At 38.4% G+C, this 26,690-nt stretch overlaps 2 protein-coding genes across 5 annotated transcripts in view; both read right to left on the reverse strand.

Annotated features, from left to right (window-relative positions):
* Nucleotides 1-751: 751 nt before the first annotated feature.
* On the reverse strand, nt 752-22,672 carry LOC145492286 (gamma-tubulin complex component 3 homolog). 4 transcript variants are annotated; one of them, XM_081471693.1, is made up of 21 exons: nt 22,223-22,672; nt 22,047-22,089; nt 20,360-20,421; nt 18,635-18,702; nt 17,017-17,100; nt 15,913-16,312; nt 14,235-14,681; nt 12,751-12,845; nt 12,255-12,326; nt 10,966-11,076; nt 10,314-10,428; nt 9,444-9,580; nt 8,766-8,830; nt 8,215-8,350; nt 7,174-7,242; nt 5,710-5,845; nt 4,846-4,934; nt 4,229-4,360; nt 2,488-2,628; nt 1,744-1,863; nt 752-1,095 (listed from the first exon to the last, which is right to left on the reverse strand). In XM_081471693.1, the coding sequence occupies exons 1-21, from the start codon at nt 22,314-22,316 to the stop codon at nt 928-930; spliced, it is 2,784 nt and encodes a 927-aa protein (XP_081327819.1). In that variant the 5' UTR covers nt 22,317-22,672; the 3' UTR covers nt 752-927. The 4 variants fall into 4 exon arrangements, with proteins under 4 accessions (XP_081327819.1, XP_081327820.1, XP_081327821.1 ...); XM_081471694.1 differs by lacking the exon at nt 20,360-20,421 and having other exon boundaries at nt 22,223-22,312; XM_081471695.1 differs by lacking the exons at nt 20,360-20,421; nt 22,223-22,672 and having other exon boundaries at nt 22,047-22,194.
* A 2,257-nt stretch (nt 22,673-24,929) lies between these two features.
* LOC145492246 (uncharacterized) overlaps nt 24,930-26,690 on the reverse strand; it is a 64,489-nt gene continuing 62,728 nt past the window's right edge. Inside the window, exon 42 of the mRNA XM_081471612.1 lies at nt 24,930-26,005. Coding sequence (XP_081327738.1) covers nt 25,637-26,005 — 369 coding nt within the window. The 3' untranslated portion in view covers nt 24,930-25,636. The remainder of the gene's footprint in view (nt 26,006-26,690) is intronic.

Raw genomic sequence — 26,690 nt, forward strand, 5'->3', positions numbered from 1 at the left:
AGAGTGAAGTAATTCATCTCCCTCGGTGGGTCGTAATCCGTTGACTAGTACATACTTAAGGCTTAGACGTATATTTGATGGTTTCGGAGCTTTTAGGGGGGAACTGGGTGGAAAAAGCGGAATTTAGGCTTGACAAAAAAAACCTGGCCGTTGTCGGCTGAGAGTACTCAACCAACGAAAAAGAGAACATTGAGAATGTCAAAAAGTTGGCTCAGAGAGCCTTTTGTTTTGTATTAATTGTGTACAATTCAGTGACTACTAATATATTTTCACTCAAGGCAATTATGTTCATTGATGTTGATTACCATTGTTAAGCTATAATGTACCCTGCAGTAAAAACCCTTAGACTAGTTACATATTTTAAGTGTTATTCCTCTCATTAGCATACTCGTTGCCAAAGTTTAGTTCCCAAAGTTATCTAGCTCTCCTGCGATGAGAGTTTCAAGTTTGAGACACCTGTCAAGTTTGAGGTCAAACTCTTTTTGATAGAAATCTAGCTCTCCTGCTATGAGAGTTTTAAGTTTGAGACACCTGTCAAGTTTGAGGTCAAACTCTTTTTGAAAGAAATTGGGCAGATGTGTAGGCTGAAAAATCTCAGCTGAGTATTTTTAAAACTAAGGATACGTGTACATGTACTATACTTCGGAGGAACAACAGATGTTGTTAACAAAAACTCGTAAAAGTGACCTGGTCAGACCAATTCTTTTGTCCAATCGTAAACAAGATCGACACCGACCGATGGAGGCCGATGATGAAATAACACGACCACAACGAATCCTGCAACATCCGTTTATCGTCATCATTTGTCATGTTACTTAGCACAGTTAGTATCAAAAACAGCAGGCTGAAGTCAGATTGCGATGAAAGACCTTACTTGTAGTTGCAAGTTGGTCTATATTAAAACAAATCTCTGCAAAGGAAACAGATCTACGGGACCGGAGTCTTGACCCGCTTACTGAATCTGTGTGTGAGAGGACTTCTTAGCTTAGGCTCTCTTTTCTTGTAATGTTCATTGAAGTCCAGCCTGAAGCTAAGGAATCTTAAACTGACGTCCTGGTGAGTAGTAAGCATCATAAGGAACTGTTGAACCATATCCTGCGAGGAAAAGCAAGAAATAACATCAGAGTGGTACAGTTACACGAAAAACGAGTGTTCTAACAAGACTCTAGACCTCTTATACACATTTAAACTCACCATGATACCATTAGAAGTTGCTACTCTCCTTAGGTAAAAGCGTCATATCCCGGGGGTTTTCCACCTGCAGGTGACCCCCCTTCCCATTATTTTCTGTAGTTATTACAACAATTAATTTGACCCTACCCATTTAAATTCTTATATCGAGTAACCACAAGTATGACTACTCCCCCCTGGATAGGATGCTAGATACTTCCTGTCATTTTATCAGGTTAAACAACAGCTTTCTTGTGCTCATTTATGCACCTGGGACGCGTTGTTCGAAAGTCGGTTAACGCTAACCCAGCATTAAAAGTCAACCGAAGTATTGTTTCTTGTATAAAAATGTTTTCACTGCTTATGTTTTGTGTAGTTTGGGATTATATAAACTCAAAACGGAAGGACAACAATGAAAACAGAAAACCTAGCCAAGAAGTTACAAAACTGAAGTCAAATTCTCACTAATCCTGAATTAGCTTAATCGAGCTTTCAACAACCCGGTCCCGACTAACAAGGCGACTGTCAGAAAGCTAAGATAATTTACAGGATGATACAGGCTCACAGCTTTACCTGGTAGGACTTGGACAGCACTTTCAACTGAGCACGGGTATCTGGAATAACATTGTCTACAAACTTCACTGATCGCTTTCTTTCTTCTTCCTCGTCCCATTCAGTCATGCCCCACTCTCCCTGTCCAAATCAAAAGCACTTAGCAGTTATAGATATTACACATTTAGGTAGATCTAGATTAGACATTTAGGCAGTTGCCCTGTAACTTTGGTTTAAAAGGTTTCATATTTGGGTGGGGTTAGTTTCTGGAGGTGTGTTTACCAAATATTATCAGATGAGTGAAACGTGAATTTGGAAAATTGTTGAGCTTTCATTCGGAAGGAACTTGCACAGAAGCATACTGCATGTTAACCTCCGCTACTCCCCATGCACTGTACATGATTTGGTGAAACCCAAGACAAGTTCTACAAATGAAAATGATCAAAACTCCCTGAAATATTGTAAAGGCACCAAGTGCGAAACAGCTCCAACACTAGGGGCTTTATAATCTGATTAAAATTTGTTCGTCTTGACAATCTAAAACTAATTCCACGCATAAACCTGCGGCATTGTATAAGAGAGGGCTTTTCTTTGGAAGGATTTTTCTGTTGAAGATTTGGGAGCACCAAGTTCTCAAGTTGAGAACCACAATGTTTATAAGGAAGAAGAATTGAGAATTTTTATTCTTCATAATGTACCCAAAGTGTTGAGAGTCAAAAACCCCAACCGTAAAACCATTTACAACCAAAAACAATACACACTAACCTCATCTGTTCGTAGTTCAACGGCCTTTTCTAGTCTCTGCCTCGACTGCAGCTCAGTGGTTGCGGCAGAAAAGAATGCCTCTTGAGCATTCTGGAACTGAATGATCAGGTCAAAAATGGTCCGCAGCTGGGTCAGCATTTGCTGAGGAAGAACCATAAAATAACAAATATACCACGCATGTTCTGATTGGACAGTTCGCCCTAAATAACAGATGCCTAAAAAAAGTGCACTTCTGATCCAGAATGAATGTTTCGGTGGGAAATGAGAGAGCCGTACAACTCAAACTTTAGACATGTACAAAGCCAAACACAGTCGCGACTGTTAAACATGACTCAGTTGAGTACAAATAACACTTGATATATTGTTGTACTTATTTCATGCTCTTTCCTCAGTGGCTGTGCTGTATATATATCTTATTAGATGTTTTGGTGTGTAGTATCGCTGTGTATTTTTACGAGTTGTGCCGTATTTTGACTCGCCCTACGGGCTCGTCAAAATACAAACAACGAGTAGAAATATAAAGCCAAACTACACATCAAAACATCTAACAAGAGATTTATTATCCAACTGCTGTAGTCAGTAAATTTATCAATGAAAGAGGGAGAGTGTGACAGTTTTACGCGCGCGCCCCGACCTGTACGACAAACAGGTTTTCTATTGTACAAATAACTGTACAATATCGCTGTTTATTATATGGAGAAGAGTGTTTTACTGGGAACTAAACCACTCGTAGATTCCATACGTCACTTCATCCGGGACCCGAGTGGCGTATTTTCCGTATGTCACCTTTGTGAGTGTCGTATCGTTCAATGACCTCACGATTCCCGCCTTTTGCTTTTGTTGAATTGATTTCTCCATATAATAAAAAGAACATTACACGTTGGCTCGAAGATACGAATTTTATGTTCTCGTGGCAAGAACAATATCTCACGAGTGAACGAAGCGAACGAGTGAGATATTGTTCTTGCCACTCGGACATAAAATTCATATCTTCTCGCCACCGTGTAATATCCTCTATATATTTGTACTGTTATTTGGACGGTATTCGCTGCAGTTGGATAATAATTGACTGAACTACCGTAACAAATGCAAATTCCACAACGCCGAAAAAAAAAAAACAATGACATAATTTGCATGAGATAATTAGGCTAAGCACAACACCTCAAAGCCAGACTTTGCTTACAAAACTCGACAGTCTCATTTAGTCAGATCTCAATTTAACTTTTGCCCAGCCAGGCCTGGGGAGGAACCAGTAGTAGCAAAAACAATCAAAGTTGATGCTGGTCGTCTCCCGACAAGCAATAGCCAGACATACACATGTATGCCACTTACAGAGTGGTTTTCACCTGAGTGTCGAAAAGTAATCGGTATTGCACTTACTACGCCACACAATTGGTCTAAAAAACTCGCGCCACTTTTTCATCCAATCAGAAGCAAAACCAAAACCGATCATGACTCGCTCGTACACGTTTTCCCGCGATTTATATCAGCCGCATGTAATTACTTCGAGTTTTGATTGGTTCACTGTATTGTCTATGTTCTTTGTGATTGGCTAAAGTGATTACTTTGGTTTGGTTTTACGACACTTTATTGAAAACCGCTCTAACCTGGATGGATCGAGGCAGCAGCATGGACAGTTCAACAAGGCCTGACTGTTATAACAAGGTTGGTTTTGCTATTTATTTTGATTAATCACATTCCTTACAAGGCAGTTGCAGAGTCCATAAAGAAAGTGACTTACTCTTGACTCCGCATCCAACAAGCAACGGTTAAGCACCTGGTCCAGGAATGTCTCATGTGCTGCAATAATATGATCCAAGTCACTGGCTTCTTCTACTTGTTTCTTCAGATCTGCCCAACAACATTCCAAAACCTGACACCGATGAAAGAAAAGGTATCAATGAAATTTATATCAACAAGGCAGCTCAACAAATCAGCTCAACCTAGATTTGGTATCTTAAATGCCAGGTTAGGGAAGGGGGCTGGGAAGAGAGGGTCCCCTATTACCAAAGAAGTTTGATGGCTGGTTCTATCAGTGAAGCTTCCCTCTCTCAGCTTCTCACAATTGGCTCCTTTAGAAGCCACCAACTTTGCAAAAGTTACTGACCAACAATAAAACCCATAATTATTAATTCACTGCGTGAAATAACTTTTAAATAATAACCGGTATAAAAAAGTGAATCAAGGATCCTAGCGGAAGAGGTTTTCTCTACCAACTAGTGCACTTGGTTCGTAAGGAGGGGGGGGGGAGGGGGGGGGAGGGGGATCAGCAACCCAGTTGGTAGCAAAATTCCCCGCCAAATAATCCAGCAATGATAATGCGCAGCGTCGCTTGTGAGTGAGTTCTACCCTCCTTACCTCAAATGTGATGTAGTACTGCATCTGATGAATAAAATGTATCATCTCCGTTCCCAGCATGTGGCACATATGGAGTATAGGTGACACTTCTGTTAGTTATGAGCAAAAGTTGAAACAAGACTTAAAAGACCGTATAGGGATATTGATATCTGTAATGAGTTGCTAAAGCAAAAAAGTTAATTTAGGTAGTATTTTTCTTATTTAGGTCAATGTAGGCGTTTTTCATCTAGTTTTTCTACATGTATCTATCTTTGTATTTTTCCCTTCTTTACTGTCAGTTAATAGTCTTTATATTATGGATAATCTGTAAAATTGCTAAAGCATGCCCTCCTAGATTAGCTTTTGCTACCTGCGAGAATGCTTACTTTAATATATATGTTTATTTACAAGGATTGTAATCAACAAATTAACTGTAATGATGGGGCTATTGTTCATTGTGGTGTAAGATGGAAGTTGTATGTTTATTCATTCGTCCCATGATGGAGTCACTTTGAGGTGGTGATTGGGACATTTCAGCTGCAAGTATAATACTAGTTTTCATTAGGTGATAAGGTCCATGTCTCTTTGCAGCACGCTGGTTTGCTACCATTGGTGCATTTCAATCCACATTCAGTGTTATTCTGAATATTAGATGTTCTTCCCTCATAGCCCACAGTCAGTATAATTAGAGTCAAACCACAGTGATTAAAACCTCAAAGTGGCCCCATCATGAGATTCATCTCCCTAATCTGAATACTTCCTGCAATTTCTGAAAATACTTGTTTTCTGAAGATCACCAAAAAGGACCCAAGTCTTCTATGAGATTCTATTTTGGATTGTTTTTTTGGAAGACTGACCAAGGCAAAAAGAGTAAGATCAATTGACCTGGCAATGATTTCAACATTCTGCGATTCGTCATTTGTTGCGTCCACATTTCAGTTAAGCAGTATTCCATTCTCTTTGCCCTCCACAGGAAATTAAAGATCCTCAGGTAGTGGATCATGCATTCTGGTGTAAAAACCTGCAATGAATATTAGCAACATAAAATCTTAACAGTCAGTGCCATTATTTCTACATACAGAGGGTCTTTGCAGGAATTATGGGCCTATGGTGTGAGCAACACTTGCTCAGCATCATAGGCCTGCAATTAGTGCAGAGGGATATGTAACTGGGAACATTTTCACAGGTCTTGAAGGCATAGTTTTGTTCATAAAATAAACTAAATGTAAAAAGCTATTGGTAACAAACACAACAGGAGACACTGGAATTCCAAAAACACAATCAGCCCAAAATCCTAAGAACTTGATCAAAACAGGTTGGCACAGGTTTAGCTAAAAACTTAGCTTGTGACAGGTTTACTGTAAAAAAGAGAGCAGATATACATGATAAGAAAATTACAGGTAACAGGATACTTAACTATGGTTTATGGGATTTCAAATCCAATACAGGTACCATATGTAGACATTTACAAGTTTCATAATATCATGGGTAACAAATTACTCCTTAATTTTTGTGTGAAATTTCAGTATTAATTTACAATTATAATAAATTATTACATGTACAAATTATAACAAAACTGCCATTGTAACGCTTGGAACAAAACTTCTTGAACAATAAGCAAGTCAAAAACCCATGATTGTAACCATAATTTGTCACCCAAGATATTAAAAGGTAATCAAATGGTATCCTTCTAATTTTGACAAAATGCGTGTGAAATTATTCCCTAATTTCACTTGTCACTATTTGGTTACCCATACTAATTGCTGATACATCAAGACAATATCCCCTCAATGGCACTATTCTTTATTCATGTCACAGCATGTGTAAACATGATTTATTAATCACTTTGTAACTTTGGCAAAATTTCACTTCATCAATGGTTGCTCTATAGGTGTAATTTGTAGGGTTCAGTAAATGTACCTCTAGAATCCTAGTTGGAATAATATAAATCTTAAGACAAGTGCATTTAACAGGCCTGTGTAGTGCAATCAAACTCCCGTATCCAAAAATTATTCGTGGTGGCGTGGTGACTGCATGGTTAGTGCACTCACTTCCAGATTAAGCGGTTTGGCTTTGAGCCGTGGCTGGGGACATTTTGTTGTGTTCTTAGGCAAAATGATTTAATACTGTCAGCATCTCTCTCCACCCAGGTGTAGAAATGGGCACCAGCAAATTTAATGCTGGAGGTAACCCTGTGATTGACTAGCATTCCATCCGGGGGGAGTAGAAATACTCCCATCGCTTCATGCTACAGAAGCTGGAGATACATGTAAATGCTGGCCTGACGCTTGGCTTGTATGCAGACTTCACCCTTTTACCCAATAATTAATCATGAATAACAGTACTCACAGTGCTAATTGGCCCATCAACATGGTAATCCAAGCTAAAAACATCCCAACCAGTATCTCCAGGAGAAACCTACACAAGCCCAACATGAGATTACCATAAGTATACTTTAAAAGGTGCCACATCACTGTTGTGACATTAAATGAACTCTAAGTATCTTATGTTATGGTGCAGCTTGAAACCTTTACCCTAAAATTTTTCACATTTATCATTTAGCATCTGTCTCAGTCAGAATACCTTGTTCTTGTTTGATTTATTGTTAATAGTGTTTGTTTTATCTTGGTAAACTTTTACTTGGAGGATTTCCTTGATTTGAAGGTAACTTTGTCATTCACAAAAAAACCAGTCCATATACATGCACCATGATAAAGACCCTTTAAATTACAACAAAATGGCTATTTCCACTGGTCACAATTTTCCTCTGCTTAAAAATAAATGTAGGCTAAAGGCACAAGAATGAGGACTATTGTCCTAAACTGGACATCCTTGAAAACAGAACGTTAGGAGATCTTAATCGGAGAGATGTCTGCTTGAATTGTTTGTGTTGCTACAAGCAGGATGGAGAGTGTCCTTGGGATATCATAGGTGTACAGTTGCATGGATTTAACCGTACTGGAGATGACCTACATTATGGATGCTATTGGCTTTTAAGTATCAGCGTTTATTGCAGTCTTGATGTTAAAAGAAAGCTGGGAGCAACTCTATCAACAGTTTCTCCAAATTATTTTTGTGATGTTTCAGCTACAATAAAAGCTCAGTCTGACTGCTCTAGCATTGAGCTACAGCAAATTAGGAGCTGGGCTTTACAGGGCTGTCAGTAAGGGAGACAAGTGTTAACCTATAGCACCTGTTACGGCTGAGCATTCTTGATGGACCCTTGTTGTTACGGGTGAACTTGGCTGTAGTTGAGACCATGAAGTGCCAAATTTGTCATGGGCGAAGATCAGGGCTACAGGTGAGTCAAAACTCAATGACAGCCCTGGACTGTATAACTACAGACTCAAATGCGGCAAAAAAAAATTATAACAACTTTGGCTGACATACTTCAAGCAGTCGACAGTCCAGTCTTTCAATGATCTCAGGGTCTGCATACTGTGCATTGGTAGCCCTTATAGCAGTCTCTAACACACCTGTCAAGTTGTGCATGTACAGAGTACTGGCTGGTTTGGCTAAGTCCGACCTACGGTGAAGAGAAGATAGCATCAGCAGGACTCGAAAAATATTTTTTCCTTTCGGACAAGTAGCTCTCAAATTTTGCTTGCCCAGGGCAATGACATGCCTAGTTTTGCTTTCCTTGACTAGCAAACAACTAACAGTAAACCCTGGCGAGTCAGAAAATCGTCTTGCCCCAGTGGGACAGGCAGCACTTTTTGTGGGCCCTGATCAGGAGTGATCTACATCTTAATTCTCACTAAAAATATGTCAATACACTGAGAAAAATTGGCCTGTATATGCTGTGGTTCAACTTTGCTTTTAAAATGAAATGATTATAGTAAAACCAGCAATATTACATGATTTTCCTTTGTTTCCCTCCTTGTGGAAGACCTTGTTACATGTACTTTCTAATGTTTGGATAACAACAAATGTCACCTTACTCAAGAAGGTCCATAAGATGCCTGATAAAATCTCCTTGTCCCAGAAGAAGATAGAGTCGCAGCGCCTATGAGAAAGTATTCATATGTTCTTCAAGATCTTCTAAATGCTACTCCCACCCCTCCCCAAATATATCCTGGGTGAGAAATTGCGCTTACAATCGTGGATTTTTCAATTTCGTGCAACATGCTGCCAGGGCAATTTTGTAATTTCACATGTGATATTGTAAATTTACGCTGAAATTTTGTGCCAAAATTAGGAGCAATCTGTCACCCATGATTTATAAACATAAACTCTGCACTATATTCTCTGGCAGTATCACATGCATGTAGAGTATACAGAATTGTGTAAAAGCAAGCAAAGTGAAATGCACAAATTTTGATCTTTGTTCTTGCAAACTTGTGACAAAAGTTTGCTCAAAAGTTCCAGTGGAATTTCATGGAGTATCAATAGTGTACAATAGTTTTGGCATTCCACAAAGAAGACCTTCCTTAAACGAGATAAATTGGGGTTTCACAACACATTCATGACTTATTCTCAACTTCTTATACCCATAGTAACTACCTGATGGGCTACAGTTCTGTATTGATTCATGATCCCAAGTCCATTGCTGTGTGTAGCAAATTAGATCCTACAGTAACTATTTCTACCATGATCATAATGCATCATGTTTAACTTACCCTCAAATGGTCAAGGAACTTGTACTTAGAGAAGAAAATCTCCAACAACCGTTTGCTTGTTAGCCTATAGGTAGTGTCTACTGTTTCCAGAAGTGCTGTACCTCCAAACTCTTCATCAGCTGTCAACTGGGCTGAAGCTAACATGATTCACTTCATAAATTAGACCAAGTAGAGAAATATTATTGCACACAGGATTTGGTCCTGGATGGGGCAAAGGACTTTTACACAATCATTAAAATGGCTTGGGGGAAACTGATTGTTCATTTAGGCTGGGCCCCATTTTACAGCATAGAAAAAACCCGATTGGGGGGGGGGGGCACACCCATATAAAAAGGACGGGGGTGCTCATCAGAAATTTTGAAAAGAATCCCTAAGAGATACCAAGATCCTGTTTTGAGAGCATGGCTTGAATTTTTTTTCACCTTTAAGAAGTACCAATTCTAAAACAACACATTATCTCCTATCATATTTTTTTCACGTGCAAAAATGTGCAAAATATTTAATGGTTAATAAACACAATAGCCTCCATTTAGTGTGAAGGTATGCTCAGATATTTGTCCTTGGACATTATCTGTTCCTAAAAGCTCACAGTTTTCTGGTTCTTGTTACTTCTGAGAACAGATAACGTCTGCGGACAAATATCGGGGCATATTTGCACGCCAAATGGAGGCTATTACTTTATCTTCCAGATCTAAAACACAGTTCTCCTTACTGAGTACTTGTAACATATTTTGTTAGTTCTGAGAATTTGGATCTACACTTCAACAAGACCATATTCCAAAGCCCTCATCACCAGTTTATAGGAAAATGTATTGATAAGGTGGAGAGAAATTAGATTTAGATCACCCTTACAGTACACAGTGTATGTACCTGATGCTTCTTGTGATCTACTGTACTCTAGAGCCTTTTCATCTCCCCCTCTGATTGGGCTACGATCTTCACAAACACGGCGGATAAAGTTGATGGACTTTCCAATGTTTAGAATCTTTAATAAAGTAAACAGAACAATTTCTTTTTCATCAGATACTTTAAATAATAGCAACAGATAATATTATAAAGTAATGCAGCTAAGAAACAACTATTGAATTTGCCTATTTGCCTTCAGTTGACTTCTCAGAAAAACAATGTTAAAGGTACATGAAGGTGTTTGTGTCACTAAGATTGTAAAGTACAAATTACAAAGTACATGTGGTGGTGGCCTCACGATTAGCGTGTCAACTTCAGATCAAGTAGGTCTGGGCTCAAGCCCTGGCCAGGAACATTGCATTGTGTTCTTGGGCAATGCACTTCACTCTCATAGCGCCTCCCTCTACCTAGGTGTACAAATGGGTACTGGCAAATTTGATGTTAGGGGTAACCCCACGATGGACTAGCATCCTATCCAGTTGGGAGTAGAAATACTCCTAGTCGCTTCATGCTACTTTGAAACCCGAGACAAGCATTGGCCTGATGTGCCTCTTGGCTTGTATGCAAACTTAACCTTACATGTATACATTATTTCTATTTACATTGCAATGCTTACCTTTGTCCCAAGTTCCATGGAGATAAATGATGGTAACATCGGTTTTCTTATACTGTATTTTTCATACCACAAACGATCATCTTTAGTGTCATAGTCAACAGCCACAAAAAACTGAAAAATGTTAACAGGAAGTCTGCACATTAAAAATTACTAACGAACTAATTACAGAAATACTTGCAATAAATTGCCCCATAAAACACAGCAAAGATAACTTGAGAACTGTCATGTTTTTTGGATGAAGACCAGAGTATGACACTACAACTAAAACCTCAGTTGAGAATTTTCCATTTTCAGTCTGCAACAAAGTAAGTAACGCAAAAATATCAAGTAAGTGATCAAAGTTGACGTTGTCAGTTGAAGAAGGGCTTCAACATCAGTTTTAATAATGATGCCATGAAACAACACACTGTAAAGTACCATTGTAGGTCTATCATTTTCTGAAACTTGACTATAGTGGACAGTATATCGTAACAAAAATTGGACAAAAGGTCATGTTTTTGTAGATTGATCTGATGAGACACCTTGTGGCTTGACCCGATAACTTCCTGGGCTTTTTGTGGCTAGATTCATATTTTCTTATGGTTTCTTGCAGCCAGATTTAAAAATTCTTGCATTTGGAATGTTTTTAGGTGTAAACCGCATAACAAAACATTTACACTTTTTGAGGCAGTCTGTTTGTTCTTGCAGTGCAAAAATGTCTTGGGCTACTACTTGCACATATTGTATTTCACTTGGTAATCATATTTACAGTACAATAAGGGGCAGTACAGTTGAACCTCAATTATTCGTACCTTGATTATCTGGATTTCTTGATTATCTGGACTTTTTCTCTGGTCCCAATTTTGTCATGAATATTTATTAGTCATGATGACGATCCATAGCAATATTCTTTTTAAAACTATAGCATTGAAAAGTGCAGTCAAAAGCGAGTTTGTTTTGTTTTTAAAGAGCAAAAACAGCGCTCGCATATGTCGTAACTAATGAAGAACACTGTAATGAGTTCTGATTCGCTCAGAGTTGAGTGGTTCAAGATGAACAGTAGACCACATTGTTTTCCAAACGATTTGTAAAAGTGTTGTTTCACGACTAAATGTTGCTCTATTTAAACAGTGTTGTTCTTCATTAATATTTATATTTTCGATTATCCGGACCCTCAATTATCCAGACTATTTCGTCTAGTCCCAACAAGTCCGGATAATCGAGGTTTGACTGTACCATAAACTGCAGTATGGTTACACTAGGTAATGTAGGTTGTGTCATTACTGTACATCATCTTACAATGCATTTACCTCATTATATAAATCATCCAGTTCACCCTCATAAATCCATCTATCAAGAATGAGGCGGATTGGATGAGCAACCTGCAGGAAGAAAATTTATTATACATGTATGGCTAGGTCTGCAAGCAAGCAAGATACATCTGTTAAACACATCCTGTGCTGTGATAATATACCTGAGTAGGTGGAGCTGTTTTGCTTCAAGCCATTTGAGACTTAATTAAAATTTCATGGGTAATGAGTTTTCAGTTCTGTGCACCAAAATCAAATGGGAAAAGATTGGTAACAAGAATTTTTTGTGTCAAAATGTCATACCTGATTTCGACAAAAAAGAAAAAAAATTAGTCTGCAATTTCAAAATTTGGTCAGACAAAGATCAACGGCTGACTGTCATTCCCAGCACTGTCAACACTGTAATACTTCTAGCTGCTAGGGAAATTGGAACTAAGCAACCCAACCCATTTGGATTACCAGCAACAAACATTCATCCAAGGCATTTAAAACTTACCAAATTTAGAGTATGCCTGACCAGTGACTTGACAAATGGATCACCATGTTGCATATTGGAATGAAGGGCTGACAACAGAGCTCCACCTTTCTTTCCTGTGAAGTAAATTAGCCATTTTTGCAGTTCAAAGATTGAAATCCAAATTCTCCCCAGTTTGTTTCATACATTTTCCATAATTTTTCTTCAGAGAATTTGGTTTTCAGTCAAGACTTCCTTCCTGGGATCGTCAGGTCATGAGATTGAATGATCTTCCCAGTAACAAAGGTACCTTACAGGTACCTTATTAACAGAGATCATTTTCTTTGAAAAACATGATGGCCTAGGATGAAACTGATGACTGTGGACAATTTAGCAGCACAAAAAACCCTCATGATTCTGGCAACGGCACTTGAGAGAAAACAAATCCAAAAGGTTTATAGGTTTGTAGACTATTTTCTCTGACATTTGCCTTAACAAAATGGACTTGAAGTCAAATGATGCAAGGCATCCAAATATTGGTATTCTGTATTGGAAAAGCCACAGATAAGCTTAGATGTGTATCATGGAAACCCATGATATGGATATAATTTCCATTCCCAATTTTCCATCAACAAAACAATGAAAAAAATGAATCAAAGCAAACAAAGACCAAGATTTGTTTCTGTGGTGGCTCTAAAGAGCCATTTTGAATGGCTCTACAAAGAGTGGTGGAGGCGTGGTGGCCTCATGGTCATTGTGCTCGACTCTGGATCGAGTGGTCTGGGTTCGAGCCCTGGCTGGGTGACATTGTGTTGTGTTCTTGGGCAAGACACGTTACTCTTACAGTGCCTCTCTCCACCCAGGTGTACAAATGGGTACCAGCAAATTTAATGCTGAGGGTAACCCTTCAATGGACTAACATCCCATCCAGGGAGGAGTAGAAATATTCCTAGTCGCTTCATGCTACAGAAACTGGGATAATCTCTGGCCTGATGGGCTACTTGGCTCGTTTGCAGACAAAGAGCCACTTTAAATTCTAAATATTTCTTTAAGCTTCCACAGAAGGAAGAGTAACAACAACATCTTTACTTTCTCAATATAAATATTATATAATGTTATAGTTTATTTCATATATGTACTATGTTTTAGCTGAGATAACTGTTATAAACTTGTTTGAATGACACTGGAGGCTAAATGAACCATTAGGTTTTCAAGTTAGCCTCCAGCCTTTAATTAGTTTCTGAATTTACTAGATCAGGTAGGCTGTTGATTGAGGTCAAAATAACTATTTCATTAGACATAAGAATTGTGAGCATTTTTGAACTATTGCAATTTGAGTGCTTTTGTATCTCAATTTTGACACTCACCCATTTGGGTATTGTGTTAGTTTACGGGCAAGAATGTCACCGCCCTTCAAATAACAAGGAGCTCGTACACCAATGTCAACCATAGTGGAACATACAAATAGTCTTAATTACTCAGTTAACTTTATTCATTACCATTTGATAAGGAGGACACTAACTCACCTTTACAGGCATCAACTAGTGCAGCAAGAGTCCTCAGTCTCATCAGTGGATCATATGTCCATACCATCAGTCGGCGCAGGGTAAGACTTCCACTAGCCCCTTCCCCCACAAATCCTGCATCTCCAACTTGATGCTGGCCCTCAAGAACAGCCAATAACCTGTAGTATTCAGTGAGCTCTTGCTGCAGTGCAGCACAAAAACTCTGACCCACAAGCCCCATAGCCTTGTCACCTGCGTGTGCATCCAAGTACTTGCGTATCTTGCGAAAGAGCCACCCTAACTCAGCTAATTTGTTCACAAGATCTCGGACAGCTCTTGGAACACCAAGTTTGGAATCAATGCGATATGCATCATTTGACTGGTCAAGTTTGATCACTTTTCCTTCAATTCCCTGGAAGATGTAGATAATCTCACGAAGCAGAGCAGCTTCTGACACTTCATAAGATGCTGAAAAGGTATATAAAAAATGTATGTAAACCATAAACAGCACTGGTAAGAGTTAAACAAACCCAAATTTGTTTTTTTTTCTTTTCTTTCTTTTGTGGTATTGTTGGTCTTTCACGCACCTTTAATTTGCCCTGATAGGAAACTTTTCACTTGATCACTGAGAAAAGGGATAGTTTTTGACAAAAGTTGTGCAGAATAAGGAGGGTCCAGTTTCCACTGCTTTCGTTTGAGAGGAGAAATCATTTGTAGGTCCCACTTTTTATCTGTTTATTTTGTTGTACTTGATTAGGGATGGTTAGTACTAACACTTTTCCTTACATTTTTTTTCAAAAACATATTATGTGAAGGCATCACAAATGACACAAGGACCAGCTCCCTCGAGGCTGGTTTTAGCTAGTTTAAGAATCAATATTATATTCACATACAAATGTGCATGGACATTGAGTTTCTTCAAGGGCAAACAGGAGCAAAATAAAATTAAATTGTTGGAAACTTGAACAAAATTTATTTAGAGGCTACTCCACATGGGTAATAAATGATATAATGATGGAACTTAGTCACACACATTATAATTTTATCGTTTGAAATACAATCTAGCACTATACACACCCAATTCATAGCATTCTCCATAAGCACTGCCGATTGGAGAAAATTGCAATCTAATAGTCCTGAGTGTGCCGGCTACTCTTCCATAATATGGTTGTTCAAGGTGAAAAAATGCAAATGTAAAATGATCTTAAAGTGTCTTAAGTTTTCTATGACTTTTACCTCTCCAGGCCGAAAATCACATAAACCTTACATGCATTTGGCTGAAAAGTATTAGAAACAAAGCAAAAATCTTGAACAGTTTTAGAAATGAGCAAACTACTCTTCGCTCACTAAAGGTCAGCAGTACATGAAGTACATGTATAAATGAGACATAAAAATGCCTTCCTGATTGAGCCAACCAAACTTTTATGATTGAAAGTAAATTTTGAAGAATACATGTATGACGACTTTGATATCAAATAAGAGCTCTATATGCATCTGATGAAAACCCAAATGATTGGTCTGTCTCTTTTAGTTTGGGAGGGTCTGACGATACTCAGTTTTGCCTACTACAAAACATTCTCCATCTACTTCAATTTTTTGGGACAACCCTTAATTCACATAGTTACATTATATTGTTGTCAAAATATACCACAACTAATAATATTATTGATAATTATGTAATCTAGGCAGAAGACCTTACTATTTTGTGTGTCATTTCCATAACTCATGAATCGCACAACACCACCAGTTCCAGGTGTCACTGCCGCTGACTGCCCAGAAATGGGCAACCTGTTCTGAGTCACGTTAAGTGACTGCGCAACAAGACTTGCCAGGCGAGATCCATCACTTGTTTGCTGCGTCATCACTTCATCAGCAAAATGCACCGAGGGTGTAGGTCCATAATTTGGAGCAAATGATGACGGTGTAGGAGTGGGATCAGATGATCTTGAGGGTATGCTACTGATACCACTGCTGCTTTCGGAGCCATGGGTTGTGGACAAGATACCAGGAGTACGACCAGAGACACCAAGGGACACTGCAGGGGTGGATGTCAGATAGGTTGGCAGTCCACGACCAAAGAAAGAAGGGGCTCCTGCCAGCTAAAAAAGGACCAGTGCAAAATTAGATTTGGCTGTGACATTATACATGAATATGTAACAAACACTTTAATAAAGCAAGGCTATAAACAACTCCATATCAATCTAGAAGAGTCGGGCTCCATCCAATGACCTGACTTTCTATAGTTTAGCTAAAAACTTTCTTATGAATAATACATGCCAAGTAGATCTTTTACATTTTTATTGAAAACTCTCCCAAAGTAGCTGGTGGAATCTGGTTATTTGTCAACAAGGTTTACATGTAACTTGAAACAAGTAATGAACTTGAAATATATATTTTTTGTTTCATGACAGGGGCATTACTGGCATGAAATGCCCTTACTACATCATGATCTCTTTAGACCAAGAATTCCGCCTTCATTGTGAGAAAAATGTCATATGAAAGAAGATAATGTCTGAGTGTCATTAATTTCTGACAAGTTTTGAGAGTGTCAACAATCACATACACTATAACTTCAGGGATGTGGTGGTTTGGCCTCTTGCTAATAACTTGGCTGGACCACTCCAATTTAATCTCTAGTTTCATATTATATGAATGACACCTTGTATGTTGAATAGGTTAAACAAAAAGGCCAAACCATACATGATACTGCTAGCAGACTGTATGTAACAAAATACAGCATACGGCAAACCAAAAGCAACTATCCGTAATATAAAGTATTTCTAGGTGTTGTGGTCAATTTTACCTGGCCATGTGATTGTTCAGTCAAAGAACTTTCACTGATGCTCAGCAAAAAGTAAAGAATGGCCCATCTGTTTTGAAGGACAGGCTGGAAATAATGAACAAGTACTTAGTAAATTTAATGGTTAAACGTTGCATTCAATTCCATATGTCTGCTTCACAATCTTAGCAACAAAAGGGGTTCTACATGTATGTTGTTACTACTGCACATTACTGTATGTGTTGTAGATTAAAATGTATTTTAAATCTTTAAGAAAGAGTACAAATGGCACCTTCTAAATAATCAAACTTGATTTTACTGCTGCTGTTTTACTTTGCTGTCTGATTTTGTTGCTACTCTAGTGCGAAGGTAGTGTATGTAGGTTGTAATGTAGTGTATGTAGGTCTAGCTTAGCTGAGTTAATTTTTTATGCTGTCATTTACTTGACTGTGGCAGTGTCCCACCAGAAAGTTCTTGCTACTTTGGCCACTGGGAACAGTAAACTATTTCTAAGACTAACAGATACTATGAGCAAAATTGCAATGATTGCTTGCGTGGCCGAGTGGAGATAACGTAATAATAAATAATAATAAACTTTATCTAAGTGTCTTACAACTTAAGCTCAGGAAGCTAATTGGGGACACAAAGGTGGACTTCAAAGTCAGAGATCAGGTGTTCAAATCTAGGTGAGTACATAATAATAATAATAATAATAATAATAATAATAATAATAATAATAATAATAAAAATCTGGGGGTTTAGGGTTAGGGGGGTTGATATGGGATCCTGGCAGGGTAGGGTAGGGTTAGAAACTGAGGTGGTGGGTAGTGTGTATGTTACTCTTTTTAAGAACCCCCTAAAAAGTGGAAAACAAAAAAAGTCTGGTTTGAAAAAATTTAGCCTACACTGTTTATTATAGGTTGAAACAAATCAATCTACAGTTGAAATCATTCTGACCCAAAATACATTTTAAACTAGAGATGCGTATCCTCACTTCAATCAGCACGGGTACATGTGGTACATTGCAAATGTGAACTGCATGTACAAAGTCATGAGCTCAGTAGCTCTTGTTTTAGACTAAGATATATCTCTTCCTATTTGATCAATTTAAATCAGCGAAGTAAATGTGGGCCAGTAGATTCCCAAAGTTAGTGGACTGTTGACTATTGATTCCGTCAACAGATAACATCTTTAATACAGGACTGACAAGCTATACAGTGTATGTACAAACACTCACTGGCCTGCTCAAGTGAAGTTTGTTTATTACAAACTCTGATATGTATCTTGTTCTAGAATTGTATCAGAACTGCAAATAATCGTCAGGCCATCAAAAATTCTTCTGTATCTGGCAAAATTTTCATTACCAGTGGCTCTCTTATACTTGATAAGTAAGGTTAGTTTAGCTGGAATACATGGTGACTTAGTCAGACATTTAACATCAGTTGTCTGAAAAGTACATGATTAATTCACTGACTGATTGATTACCTGATTCAAGAAAACATTAAGTTATTAATAACCATGTGGGCTATGAATCAATCACAATCACAATACACATATGTTATGCATCTTCAGGAGGTCAAAGAGGTGAAAATCAGTCATTCAAATGTATAAAATAAAGTTGATGTTAAAGCAGATGTCTTACTTGTGAGGCAAGCTTGCGGTACAACTCAGAAAAAACAGCAATGTCAACCTCTCTTTTCTCCTTGAGCACTACATTATAGAAAGGAAAAAAATATATTAAAATAAATTAACTGAACTAAAAACCTACTATGCGAAAATTCACCAAAATTTAAACATCAAATGCAATTCGGCTTTAAATCTTTCTCCTGCCAACTAATTTTTTGACACTTTTCAACTTGAGTACTCTTAGTTCATAAACATTTAAGATACACTTAAACCAGGTTATGAACAAAGAGCACAAAGTTAGATTCCAAGATATTGTTTTATTGGTCCATGTACAACCTGCCAATGGTGCATTACACTCATGTGTTTTTAGCTCAGTTCCAAATTCTGTAAACACTACATACACGTACTCGTATTTCATGTACCACTGTTCCCCTTTTTTCCACTCCTCTATTAACCAGAAGGTACCTCATGACAGGACTTGTGAATGGGCTCCACAAAACAAAAACTGCAGAGAGTACTCTGTTGGTTTGTCAAAGTCATTTTTTAAGCTTGACATTAGTTAAATTATGGTGGTTTGGGAGTGGCATTCCCTATTTCTCAAATGAGATGAACAGGAACCTGAAGTCTGGTTTCTTGTGTTTCTCTGAGTTGTGTTTAATCCATACAAGGCAAAGCAAGGTTTATCATCTTTATCATGTTTCATATATTTGTACATGTGTTTCTTTAGATTTCAGTTTATGTACAGTTTTCAATTGTTGGATGCCATTATTTTCTTTATGAAACAGAAAACATCTTCCTTGTTTTTGCCTAGTTTAAGTGGAAGTCCAGGAGACAAGAAATAATATGGTCAACTCTGCATGTGCTGTGGGATGGTTTCCATAGCTTCTCCCGAGTTCTCCCAAACTTACATCCATGTTTTTATACCATGACCAGAATACAAACTGGGGTCTCATTACCCTTTTCAGCTGAGCAGGAGGGAAACTGGTTTTCACAGTCAGGCAAAACTTTTTGAACTGAACTCCTTTATAACAAAAAATGTTTCCTAGATGATCAAACCAGGCTGGCAAAATCATTCTAACAGCCGGTCAATTTGCCCAGTACATGGCCCTTGATGAAACCCTTGCACAGAGCTCGACATTAACTTCTCAACTTACTAGCCTTGTGGCTAGTGACAACTTAGATGTTACTACCCAATTTTTTTTTTTTTACTAGCCAAGTGTTTTTCTTTGACTTAACCATTTACATACCACACAGCGAAAAGTAAACAAACTTACATTTGCATACGTAATGAACAACACATGCCTGGTGACATAATACGTTAATGACATTCTGACCTTTTTTCCGAGAAAAGCATTTGTCTCCCTTGAGGAAGACACTTTCAGTTTGGCCAATTTCATTTTGTTTACTAGCCAAAGTGGTTAATGGAAATCAAAAACCTACTAGCCAAAACTCAATTTCTACTAGTATGTGGTTAGTTGGCTACCGTTAGTGTCGAGCCCTGTTGCACAGAGGAAAGATTTCCTAGTACAGATGTTGAACTGAGCACTTTCTTACTGGGTGTATTCTTAAGACACACTCTCTTCTTCCCTCTCTCCTCCTTTCCTCCAACTGGAAATGCAGCTCAGATTTGCTCATTTCAATTTTCTCAAGTCCAGAGGATATATGCAATATAAGGTAGCAGCCATGAGCAGAAACAAACAAAATTAATTAGTTATTCTTAGCAAAGTAACAAAATATATACATTTTCTTTTAATCCTTTCCACCACTCTGAACTCATCTGTGGCTACAGTTGGAGCAAAACGACTGGAAAGAATACACAAAACAAAATGAATCATGGTACAGAATAACTAACTACATGTAGACTGTATTAAAACCAAGTGAGAATAGATTTATAGACTGTTAAGGAAATAATCCTTGTTCATATAACTGCTCTTAAATAAAATAATCTAGAGTTCAGCAAGGACTAAACACCGTAAAATTCCAAAAGTAACAACGCACAGAAAGTAACATCAAAAAATTGTGGCTGCTAATAAATCCCAAAAGAAGTGATCCCGCCCCCCTACCATTTTTGAAAATTCAACCAAATTTGCATTGTTTACAGCCTCTGGAGGTAATTAAATTAGGTAAACAAACTTTAAGATTGTTTCAAATTTACATCTTTTGTCTTGAAAAATGCCATTCATTTCAAGAGTAACTAGCATGTCCATCAAGACTGAATGGTGATTTTCACTGTTTGCTAGTCCTTATGTTGAATGCTAGCTATATAAAAGATTGATTTAGTGACAGGGTATTCTGATATCTTCGCATATGCTGATTAATACTGAAAGACTCTGAAGTAAATTTACAGGGCAAATTTGGAATGCATGTAGCTGTTTAGCTTGATGTTTCGAAAATTAAATATGGGTTATTGACCAAGCTTGTTCAGTCAAGATGTCTTGATATTGACCCAGTTATTTCTTTTTCATTTGCTTGATAGATTAATATTAATATATACAGAGTTGTCATTAAGTTTTGAGTCAACTGTACCCTTTGTCTTCACACCCATAACAAACTTATTACCTTTTAGGAGAATTGCATCAACTCTAGTCAAGTTCACCCATAACATCAAAGGCCCATTAAACATACTCAGTTGTAACAGGTGTTATGGGTTACATCCCTTATTGACAGCCCTGATATATAGAGGATATTACATGGCCGGGCAGACATACCAAATTTCTCTTCCAGTAAAAGAAGAGAAATTCAGTATCTTCAAGCGGCCATGTAATGTTCTATATATTATATAACCACTAATGGAATGATGAACCATTTAACTCTTGCTGCGAAAGGTGTGATTTGTTATGTTAACGTAGCAATGTGAAAATAGAAGATATCACGTTTTCACGCAAGAGCTCACCTGGTATTTCATTGGTGTTTTTAAAATAAATCGTATATATTTTCTTGCGGGAAACAGTGGGTAATCATGAGCGGGCATTTTACTTACCCAGGTGACCAATAACAACGCAAAATTTGGTACATTCTTCCTACTTACTCACCTAGCCATAAAATATGCACTGTTAATTAAATAACTCCTGTCAAAAAACCACTCGACTCACACAGTGGCTATCCTGCATCCCACTTTGCTTTGGTTTATAACCATGCAAATATCAGTCTTGGTAATAATAACTGATCCATTACCACATATTATTCATGAACCGTTTTATGACATCTGTAAACAGCAGACTGCGGACCGCAGACTGCAGAATATCATATCCCCCTTTCCATTATCGAGAGTTAACCATAACAGGCTAAGGTGAGCGCTATTCAGGCTAAACTGAGCGCTATTTAGGTCTAAATGAAGTCTGCAGTCTGCAAATGCCATATACCGTCGATAAACAAATGACTATTACGTCAGATAGAATGTAAACTAGAATAAAATAAAAATTACCTACCTTCCCACAACTCTGAGAGCATACTGGTAGTGCTGGGATATTTCTAGTGATTTGTTTTCATTAAGAAGGAAAAGCAATTATTATACTTAATGAAAAAGACATGTACAAGCTTAATTTAAGCTCATTAAAAATAATAATACTCTGAAATGTAAATCCCTGCACTCAATCTATCGTACCTTTCGAATCACTTTCTTTTCTCAGAAGTCGGCAGCATAGCTTATGCAGAAGTGCTGTTGGGGAACTAGGATCGTCGATCGATGATTCTACCATTTTTAGATAGTCTCAAATGTTAAAAAAATCCACAATTGATATTATATTTTGGAGGGGTTTGTTGTCGGCCATCTTGAAAACTGCGCGCCAAATATTGAGACGCAGGCGCGTAGCCTGCATAAGATAACCGCTGATATTATCTCTGAGTATTGCTGACGCTTACTATTAACCGTCGTCGGGGTCCATCGACGCTCGTTTCTGCGGGAGGCGTTCGTCAGAGTAATTTAATTAAAGGTAAATTAACTGCCGTAGGGTGTTTGTGAAGCTGACTTCCCTAGCGTTAGCCCGTCAGAACATAGTTAGTGGAGGGGACTATGGTCAGAGAAATTCAATATGGCAGCCTCTTCAAGTGAAATAATTATTCCACGTTTTCGTACTAAAGCGATAGAGGACACAAACGTCTAACGCCTAACCTGAAACGGCCGTTTGCGGTTTGCCGTCAGCATGAAAACGCTGGTGCTATATGTCTCTAATAATACCTCGGTCAACTTCAAGTTGATAAATAGCGAAGTGATGCGCTCCTGACTGCAGTCACTACCTTTCTAAGACTTGCTACAAGTCGACCTTTGCTGATCCTTCGCTTATGAAACCAACATTCCAGAGAAGCATTATTGGAAAGGATTTTTAGAAAGTCCATCCCTTTCTTACCAGTTTGTTTAGTATAACGCGCAACGCGCGTGATACACGGGCTTGAAGCGCCGGGGCAAGCGCAGATTCCGAGAAAGGAGCAACGAAACATTTTAGTTTTAGTCTCCTCCGGGCCCGGGGGGAATAAATGAATGTTACTCTGCCCTAAAAATTTGACCTTTTATTCCTTGTTAAGTCTTTTAAGATGTTATCCATGGTGCTCCGCTGGTTCGTGTAGCGCGGTAATGCGAAATAAAGACTTCGACAAAACCGCTCCATCTCTGTTCGTTAGTCTATCAGGGAATAATTATTTTCCAAAACAAACAACTCCATTGAAAGCGCTCTTCCCCTCGCGCGCGACGTGCGCTTCGCGCTTTCCTCGCTTTCGCCTCTGTTCGCCTAAAATTACCCCTGTTCTGCAGGCTAGCTGGACAGCGGATACTCCGAACGGGCAAGATAGCGCCACGCCCGTTTGGGTAGCCAATCACAGCACAGGATTTGGTTCACCTTGCCCGCTCACGGATCTAGCCATATAATAAAGTGAAGTTAACTTTTATAGCCCCATAAGCCATGTTCCTGGATCATTCTGAACGTCAGATTCTGATGTTCACCTCTGGAAGAAACAAGAAATTATCAGGGCAGTTTGGGTTCCGCAAGGCGACGATATCGAGCTCAGAAAAAAAGTGTTTCTCGAACTTTCCAAAAAGACGTAACCTGCAAATACCGTCGCCTCTAGTCACCCAAGGCTGGTTTTGGGCACGACATATAAGGGCAAAATTTGTGCACTACAAAATAGTAAAACTTCGACAACCATACAAACTAACACAACAATTTTATTATCAATACCCCGAATTAAGAATCGATGCAAATGAAACTACCATAAGTCGATTTAATTACAAATGTATTCCTACTAGAATGTATTAACAATATTGCCTAATTACTATAAATTGCTTAATGCAATAATACTACAAAAACATAACATATTTCTAGCACTGTATAATAGTGAGTAATCCCTTTCACACCAACAGTCAACACTAGCTTACCACGAATTTGTGTTTAAATCCGTACGATATTGCTTAAAAAGGAAAGTTACTAAGCGATATTTTCGTGTTGCACTGCTCGATATAAAGTACGAGGCGGTTGAAATTCAAAGTTTACGGGATTTATTTTGGGTGGAAGTGTTTGCTTCTCAACAAAATTTGCTAAATTAAATGTAAAATACTTTCAAGTTGACCTTGACCACTCTCGACATTGAAAGAGTTTAAGTAGTACTGCTACCAATAACGGTGTTTTAAGATAAGAATGACTAAAGACCTTATATAGAAACAAAAGGCCATTTTACAATTGTGTGCTTAATTACCTGGTCTATGAATACAAGCGAGGCTGGAGGTGACCTTGCTCTGATACAGACCTCTCTCCTTTTCTCATTCAAATGCCAGCTAGTTAGCATGAGAACAACTCGATTTACACAACAAAAGCAGCGAGGTCTTTATCAAAACAAGGTTAACTGAAGCCTCGCTGCCATTCAAAGGCCAGGTCACTGAACAGACAACTGTAAAATGGTCTATTTAACATGTTGCCACAAGAGTGTGGTCGGAAAAATGTAAAGGTACCTGAACCAAACTGAAACAGTGAACCGTACAGTTTTCCTCCTCGCTCTTGTCTATTATCCTCAATATCCCGTGGGTCGAGTAGTTTTCTAAATATTAGTAACGACTACGGCCAGGTTTCCACAATTTGGTTGCTCTGTTCACGAGTCCAGAAATTCTTGATTACTTGTTTTACAAAATATACAAGCAAAGGAAACGAGTGTTCTGAAAAATCAAGCGTTTCCAAGAGATCTCGTCTTCATAAAATTTGGAAATTTATGAAGGAAAACGCGTTATCTAGGAGAAAATTGACTCGACTCCATGCTATAATGGCAGAAAAGATATCCGTCAAATGGCCTTAAACCTTAGCTATTATGAAACAAAGCACTCGCTTAAATAAACACAAGTGATGAGACCTTGATTCATAGCCTGAATGCCAATTAAGATTTTGTATTATTACGCCGCTGGGGAAACAAGTACCGTTTTTGGATCTCCTCGTCTTCGGAGGCCTTCTGATTGCAAACGGTAAATTTGTCATGCGAGCTTATTTTTAAAAGAAAAAAAATTAATTCGTTACATTTCTTAGTAGCTGAAACTAACGTAACTGATCACAAATGGTCTGTTTCACGGGCTTTAAGGACTATTACCAGCTTCTTCGTCGCCGTTGAGCAAAACACGATAACTTCAAGAGCAATTTGTTTTAATGATTCAATCATTACACTGAAGTAACGAGATTGAACGAAGTTAAGATTCAGTTAAGACATCAAAATTAACTTAAGCCTTGACACAAGGTTATTCAGAATTACCTCGCGAGGTGTATAGGTTGCAGTTGGCGCCACTATGTCATCTATGCTTTATAACTACACTATCTAAGTTGTCCAAGCCAAAATTGATTCTCGTTACTACCAAATAGAACAAAAAGACTTCTCCACGCAATTCAGAGACAATCACCTTCGCAGTCCTTATTTGGGCAATCACGCAATATTTCGCTGGGTTGCATTACCACCCAGATAACCGCTACCAAAACTTGGCTCCTACAGACAGTAAAAAAAGTTTAATTTTAACCACTAGTCCTTGTCGAATGAACACTGTTATTCTTACAATCTAGGACTGTCTCTGTGACACCTGCTGCGACGCTCTTTGTAAGTGAAGTGGAGCGAACGCCAGGTTTTTCTTTATTGGTAACATTCTGGGGAAGAAGGCATGACGGCGTCTCTTCTTCTTACTCGCCTCTCGGTAGCAAACGGAACAGCGGCTAACACGGCTTAAAAGATTACCAGGTTTGAGGGTCTCTGGTGTCTGGGCGACAAACATCTGGTCGACAGTAGCGAGCCAGAAGCTGTATTTATTGGCAAAATAGTGGCAAGTACCACGACCGTGGCACTCAAAGAAGGGATTGTGGCGGAATGTTCTGAGGCACGAGCCAGGAGAGGAGAGCGATTGACCACTTCCGCTACCACCAGCTCCAGTGTGCTGCCGGGAAAAACAGCCAAAACATTAGACGCAAGACTAGTCAACAACAAAAACAAGCAGATAGGATACAGATCAGGAAAATTACAATAGAGAATCACTCAGAATGAGGCAATGGGCTGGAGAAATATCCTGCAATAAACAGGATGGCTAATATAACATTTTTGTTCTTTTAAGAGAAAATGCTGACATCGGTATTTTTGTTCGAGATTCAAGGTTAATTATCTCTGATTATCTCTCAAGGCTAATCATCTCTCTGGGCTACCCCCACTTTTTTGGATACAAAGGTGTTTTCGCAAGATTAGTACCACGTGGAAAAAGTAGATCTTCCCTTGCTAAGATCTACTTTTTCTACATGGTTCTAATCTTGCGAAAAGACCTTTGCATGTAGTAGGTACCGTCCTTAAAAGCACAGTTTCCAGCATTACAGAGTGCGACATTCCTTTAGGTAATCACATGATCTTGTCTTCAAAAGTAAGATGATGCATCAATTTGACCGTTTCGCACTCAATTTCACTTTTCTGCACTGATTAATTGCACTGATTTGGGATTAATTGAAATATTCTTAGCCAATCAGAATACAAAAATTGTTGCTTGTGGATTGCTTTGTCCGAAATCAATAAAAAGGAAGCCGGAAACTTGTTCTTCCGATATTTTTAGGCTTCATCAAGTGGCATCAAAGAGAGAA

This window comes from Orbicella franksi, chromosome 7, assembly GCF_964199315.1.
Source record: "Orbicella franksi chromosome 7, jaOrbFran1.1, whole genome shotgun sequence".
NCBI classification, from domain to species: domain Eukaryota; kingdom Metazoa; phylum Cnidaria; class Anthozoa; order Scleractinia; family Merulinidae; genus Orbicella; species Orbicella franksi.